Source organism: Camelus ferus, chromosome 31 (genome assembly GCF_009834535.1).
Source record: "Camelus ferus isolate YT-003-E chromosome 31, BCGSAC_Cfer_1.0, whole genome shotgun sequence".
Classification (NCBI taxonomy): Eukaryota; Metazoa; Chordata; class Mammalia; order Artiodactyla; family Camelidae; genus Camelus; species Camelus ferus.
In genome coordinates this window covers 3,374,179-3,381,316 of record NC_045726.1, presented here as the reverse complement: position 1 = coordinate 3,381,316, position 7,138 = coordinate 3,374,179, and the positions used below count along the sequence as shown (strand labels likewise).

Sequence of the window (7,138 nt, the reverse complement as noted above, 5' to 3'; positions counted from 1 at the left end):
TCTAGAATTACGAGGAATTCTTGTAATTTAGGCATTCATTTTACTTCCTGTCTTTTCATTTTCTCTGACTTTTATGGAGGCTAGCAAGACTGGGAATAAAGACTGGGTTCTATAACTTCTTGTGGTTCTCCTGTTCTTTTGTTTAACAAGAACTTTTTGAAAAGCAATATATACCCGAGAAGTGAGAGCTGAGGGTACAGCGGTCAGCATCAACATGTAAACCGCGTGCTAGTGGAGCTGAAAGTCCAGAGAAGATTCACATGAAAAGATGCTAAATATCTTTAGTCATTAGGGAAATGCAAATTAAATGATAATGACCTAGCACTAGTACCCACTAGAATGGTTAAAATACTGCCACCACCACTACTACTAATGAAACACTGAAAGTGAAAAGTGCTGGGGCACATGGAACGCCCATACGTTGCTGGTGAGAATGAAGAGAGAGCACAGCCGCTTTGACAAAAGGCATAGCCATTTTTAAAAAAATTAAACATACCCTTGCTATATGACCCGTCAAGCCCAGCCCTAGATATTACCAAAGGGAAATGGGAATTTTCAATTCACACAAAAACCTATATGAAAATTATACAGGCTTTATTCATAATTGCCAAAAATGGGAGCTACCCAAATGTCATACTCATCTCCAGGGGCACCGATTTTATCTCTGCCGGGTAAGGTGTTAGACATTGGAGAACCAAAAGAAGCCTTAACTATAAAATCTCTGCCATCATGGAGCTTGGATGTCAGCGTGTCTCTGTGCTCTGTCATTCATGTTCACTGTCCCCATCAGCCGCCTGAGCTGGACTTAGGACTCCATCATAATTGCTCTGGTCAGTGACTCCCATGTTGCTCAATCCAGGGTGCAATTCTGTGACCTCATCTTTGTCACCACGAACACAACATTTTTCCAGCTCCTCCACTTTTTTTTTTTTTTTTTACTGCTTCTTTTGGCTTCTGTTTTCATCTGCCCTTTCTTTCACCCCACAGGCTGCTCCATCTCACAGCCTCCTTTGTGATTTCCTCCTCATCTTGTGCCACCTTCTCTATCTATGCCCTCTCCCAAGAGGTGACATCAACTTCTCAGCACTTCAATACCATCTCTGTAGTGATGGCTTTTAAATGTATATTTTAGCCTGCACTTTTCTCCTGATTTCCAGACCTCCCTACTTAACTTTCTATTTTAGTTGAGTGGTCTACTACCTTCCATTCACTGGGTGTGCATAACTCAGATGAAAGCTAAGGTGGGTTTTGTTTTTATGTCTTGGGAAGAGTAAACTTCTTAAATGCTTTATGGGGCTTTTACTCTGGCACTGGGACAGGACCGCCTTATGCTCTCCAATTCTCTAAAATATGAAATTGTTGATTCATTTTGGTTTTATTTAACAGCGAATAGAGAGAGTCTCAGCACTGTGATGTACTATATGCCACCATCTATTCAAGGCAACGAGCATTTTTGAAATGGAGGCTACTAGTAACAAGAACTTTAAATTCGGGGGTAGGGAAGGGAAATGTCTAGTTCGGAGCCAAAAGCTGCTGTCTTGTTAGGAGCCAACACCATCTATTGTTTAAAAAAAAAATGTTCAAAATGGTAATATGTGAGGGAAATAGCTGAGTTTTGTAACAACAACAACAACAACAAAAAGCCGAAAGTGCTTCTCTTGCGCAGCAAGTCAGCCTGAGCTGAAAGGGCCCACCGGGTGGAGGAAAAGGTAAGTCTTCCCCACGGCTGCACATATTTTCAATAAATAAATAATTAAGATAATTTATCCTTCCTGTGTTCCCTTTACAGAGACTCTGTGACATGTTCTTTTTATCTTCTGAGGGCAAACATACAGAGGCACAAGGCAGCAACAGAAATGCAGAATCACAGCTCTTCTGACCCAGGCACTTGAGTTAGAAAGTGTCTGGGGCTTGCTTTTCTCAAGAGTCACACTCCACCCTCCGGCCAGCGGCCCAAGGCATCACTGAATCCGAGCGGCAGGAGGCTGTAGGTCTGACTGCTTAGATGTCCCTCGTCCCTTCCATCTGAGCCAGTTAATTACCCTTCTCTGAAGCCACCTTTTCCATCAGCATCACATTCTTCCACACAAACAGAGCTGGGTGAGTCTCACATTAGCCGATAAACTGGTAAATTATCCCCTCTTATTTTACATCCGCACTAAGGCTAACCGGGCTTCAGGTCCGTTGTTGTTGTTGTTACTTTTTTTTTTTTTTTTTAGCAAGACCAACAGCAGCAAAGAGCTCAGCTTTTTATTGAATGTGCTCCTGCAAAAGTTTAGTCAAAAAGCCCAAAGCCCATGTAATCATCAAACTCCTCGGATCCGGATCCGCCTTTCTTTGCTTCCGCTTTCTCCTCCTCAGCGGGGGCAGAACGGCGGCGGGGGCGGGGCCCCTGCAGGGGCGGCGCCGGCTGCGGGAGAAGCGGGGGGGGGGGGGGGGGGATCCAGGGTCGGGGGGAGCGGGGGATGGGGGGCGGGTGCAGTGGCCCCCACGTTGCAGATGAGGCCGCCGGTGATGACATTGTCCAGCGCCTTTGCAAACAGGCCCCGCCAGAAAGGTTCGACACCGGCTGCTTTAATGAGGGCATTGATCTTGTCCTCCGTGACGGTCACCTCATTGTCGCGCAGAACGAGGGCGGAGCAGATGCAGGCGAGCTGGGAGCGCGAGGCCGGGCGCGGCGAGCTCCGGGCTGGCGCGGCCGGGCGGGCGCGGTGCTGGGCGCCGGGTGACGTGGGGGCCTCACCCCACCGCCGCCTTAGCTCCCTTGGAAGGTCGGAGCACCTCGGCAGCAGCCGAGGAAAAAAGGTCCTTTGTTGTGTTGAAGTTGGTATAAGCTGAGTTTTAAAGATACCCAAATAACCTGTATTTTTGAGTCAAATAGATCAACAGAGTAGAGGGATAAAACAAAAACAAAATGATCATTCAATCCATTATTTTAAACAACCAGAAGAGTCAAACCTTAGCATCCCGTAATCCTATGTAAACAGGTCCTCGGAGTCTTCACCTTTGACCTGGAAGCTTCCATCTAAGGAGAAGGGGCTCACGTGACATGTGACATTCTTACACCTCAGCAAAATACAGCTCCATGTCATTCAGAGGCAGCCCTATTGCGGGCTGCGTCATTCACGTCCGTCTCACACAGATGTGTAAATAGCATTATTCACTGCACGGATGTCACCATGGCCCCAACCAAATTAACCTTGCGTGTGACACTCTGCGTGGCCGTGAAGCCTGCTTCTTAGAGACTGCAGGAGGCACCTAGGGAAAACGAGGAGAAACCAGTGTATGTTACTTACTGCAAAGGTTGGAATGTACTCTTTTTTTTTGGTGACATCAGTGCGTGTGCCATGATTCTTGCTACGTGAACATTAAATTCGTTTATAATTATGCTTCATCTGTATTCATGCTGGGCCATAGCTCTCAAACAGCCAGTTTTGGCTTTGTTGGTTCTCTCCATATTATCCTTTAGTTTATTAATTTTGCTCCTCTGTTTATTATATCTTTAATTATACTTTCCTGGGGTTTATTTTGTTCTTTTTTTGTTCCAAATTCTAAAGTTAGACCATTAAATTATTAATTTCCATTCATTTTTTATATAACTTAATATAAATTTCCACTGAATATCACTTTTACTGTGTGCTATATGCTAGTCATGTTCTAGGTGTCTGCCCTTTTTCTTACTGAAGAAGAAGCACATGTAGAAGCGTGTACTGATCTGGCACAGGCTTTGGCTCTGGTTGCTGGTTATTTGTTGCTTTAGTTACTGACTTTTCTTTGACTTTTATTCTGAATTGCTTGTCTGGTTTTTGGTTTATCAAACCTCCATGTTTGGGTACTTCCTTTACTTTAGATTTCTTATCACTTTTGAGTCACCCCTTCATCCAAGGTGGGCTAGTAGTCAGGAGCTCAGAGTTCTAGGCTTACCTTTGTTCAGCATGATAGTCTTTGGTCTAGATATGATTGCCTTAATTTTTCTATTATGGGTGTGACAAGTTCCCATAAAGTAAGCAGCTTAAAACAACACAGACTTACTATGTTATAGCTCTGCAGGGCAGAAGTCAGGCTGCTTACTGGCCTTACTAGGCTGAAATCAAGGTGTGAGCACAGCTGCGTCCCTTTCAGGGGGCTCTTGGGGTTCCTTTCACGATCCAACTCCATGCTCATTGTGTTGCTGACAGAATTCAGTTCCTGGTGGCTGTAGGACTGAGTGCCCATTGTGTTGCTGCTGGCTGTTAGCTGAGTGCTGTCCCCCACATTTTAGAGGCTACTTGCCTTCCTTGGCTTGTGGTCCCTTTTCATTCGTCTTTAATACCGACAACTGTGAGTCTCATTCCTCCCATGCTTCTCATTTCTCCTCTTTCTTCTTCTGTTTCATCTCTCCAACCCTCCACTTTCAATATTCCCCACTTATTAAAGACTCCAATGAAGACATTGGGCTCACTTGGAAAATCCAGAACACTTTTTATCTCAAAGTCTGTAAACTTGATCACATCCTACAGAATCCTTTTTGTCATATAAGGTAACATTTGCAGGTTTCAGACCTTAGAGCCTGGACATCAAGGGTAGGGGGTGCACATTATTCTGCCTGCCACAATGATGTTTACCTCTCTGTGTCTCAGTTTCTTCATCTGTGCAATGGAACTAAGGGGCCCAGAGATGAATTTTCATTAGCTTTTCCTCAAATCCACCTCTGCCTCTTATTTTTACACTTGTTCCTTTTTCCTTTCTTACTCCACACTGCCCCCATGGGTTTGCTCCTAAATTTCATTCTGCTTTGTGTGTGTGTGTGTGTGTGATCCTTACCCTGGCTTAAAATCTCATTTCATTGATTTTTTTCTATTATCTCTGGCTCATATGACAAAAGCTATAGTCACACTATAGATTAGAAACAAGTATACAATTAGTACATTTCACATATATTTATTGAGTGCCCTCAAGCTGTCCGGCATTGGGCTCAGAGCTGTGCGCACTCTGATGACACCATATGTCACATTTCATAAGTTGTGGGCTCTGACTGAGCAAAAGATAAACCCTGAGGTCAGAGGGTCCTGGGCAGGGGATTTATCTAAAGTAGCCTGAGGAAACCTAGCTTGAACAAAATGAAAGCTGCTGTCAAAAGATACGTCTCAGAACCCAACTAGCAGAAATGTATGCAATAATGGGAACAAAGAATATATTTAAAAGCCTAGAGAGCTTGAAGCAAGACCAGACTTGTACATGTGAGGAGCGGGCACAGAGACCAAGTCAGAATTCAAGTGCTGAGGGGCGGGGACCCAAGGAGAATCCCGACCACTTGGTGTACCGGAGGCAGGGCCTGAAAACAGATTCATAGGGAAATAAACCAGTTCTTAAGCTGCTGTTTATCAACTTACTTTGAAATCTTAATTTGGTATCAAAATCTCTTTCCAGAGATTTTTTTCATCAATCTCTTCTTTTTATGTGTCAAGGCAAATTAATTAATCTCTTTCAGACATTGTGATGTTTGACACATATTGTATTACTGGGATAAATGGAATTATTAATCTAAATTCCAGGGAAATGGAAGTCTCCTGGAGAATATATTTAAAATGAAGAGACAGGATTTTTTTTTTCCTGGAAAGCCTTTTAATAAAGTCACAAGAAGCACACACCATCTACCCTTGGCTTGGTGCCTAACAGCGCACACTCTATGCTTAGTATATATGGGCACACAATATGCAGCTGTTTGCTAATTGTGTGGTATTTTGTACTTGAGGCATTCTCACATGTTATAAAACTCTCAGAGTCAGGGAGCATGGCATTCCTTATTTTGCTTGGAGTTTGTTCTTACCATCCTTGATTCACTCTCTCACCTCCTGATATGATCTGTTTTGTTCCAGAAGCTGTGCCATGTGCTGAGGAGGCTAAGACAAGCAGATCACAATGCCTGCCTTTTAGAAGCCTCCAGCCCAGGGGTGAGGCAGAGAAGGAAGGGCCTGCCTGCTGAGAGTCAGGAGAAAACTTCCCAGAGGCTGAAATTTAGATGTTATGCCCTGAAAGATAAGTGGGAACTTGTCAGGAAGACAGAGTTGGTGAAAGGAATAATTACTTAATTAAAGTGAAGGGGGAATGGGGTTTCACACACAACCATGCAAGAGCATTCAGAGGAAAATTTTCAAGTAGTTTGGGTGTTTGGAGGGACAGGAAAGGGTGGCCATTTAACAGGTGACACGGTTTCAAAGCCTCAGGACTTGCAGTTAAATTAGATCTCTTGATACTGGGTTCAAGTCTTTTCTGTTCAAATTTTCTCCAGCACATGTATCCAGCCACTGGACTGCTTCTGACCTGGCTTGTTGGAATCACGCCCCCTGGTCCTCAGTGTCTGGCACATCTTGGGCACTCAGATCCTCTTTTGCAAGAATAAAAATCTAAGCAGATGGATACACTCTGCTTCCGAAGTTCTTTACAGGTTCTTTTTCACTTTAGGGCACCTTGGACAGACCATCCTACTTCTCTGTCTTACTGTCTTTTTCTTCTTTTTTCCTTCTTTCTTCCTTTCTTTCTTTTTTTTTAGATTCCACATATAAGCGATCTCATATGGTATTTTTCTTTCTCTTTCTGGCTTACTTCACTTAGAATGACATTCTCCAGGGACATCCATGTTGCTGCAAATGGCATTATGTTGTCATTTTTATGGCTGAGTAGTATTCCATTGTATAAATATATCACTTCTTTATCCAGTCATCTGTTGATGGACATTTAGGCTGTTTCCATGTCTTGGCTATTGTAAACAGTGCTGCTATGAACATTGGGGTGCAGGTGTCATTTTGAAGTAGGGTTCCTTCTGGATATATGCCTGGGAGTGGGATTCCTGGGTCATATGGTAAGTGTATTCCTAGTCTTTTGAGGAATCTCCATACTGTTTTCTACAGTGGCTGCACCAAACTGCATTCCCACCAGCAGTGCAGGAGGGTTCCCTTTTCTCCACAGCCTCTCCAGCATTTGTCATTTGTGGACTTTTGAATGATGGCCATTCTGACTGGTGGGCCTTCAGGAACTTTGAAGCTGGCTAGTCAACACTCTTGTGATGACCTCTGGATATGTGGGCTGAGGAAACTTTGAACAGAAAATCCCAGTTACAACTTTTAACAAGTTCAAACCACCCATAAAAGTTATGACT

At 43.7% G+C, this 7,138-nt stretch overlaps 1 protein-coding gene across 1 annotated transcript; it reads right to left on the bottom strand.

The window, feature by feature from the left end:
- Window positions 1–577: 577 nt before the first annotated feature.
- Window positions 578–2,870, bottom strand: LOC116660728 (60S acidic ribosomal protein P1-like; the record flags this gene model as incomplete). The annotated part of the gene is given in 2 exon segments (XM_032470830.1): window positions 578–2,372; window positions 2,374–2,870. Coding segments are annotated over 2 exon segments (594 nt in total), but the record flags the coding sequence as incomplete, so codon positions are not given.
- Window positions 2,871–7,138: the final 4,268 nt, after the last annotated feature.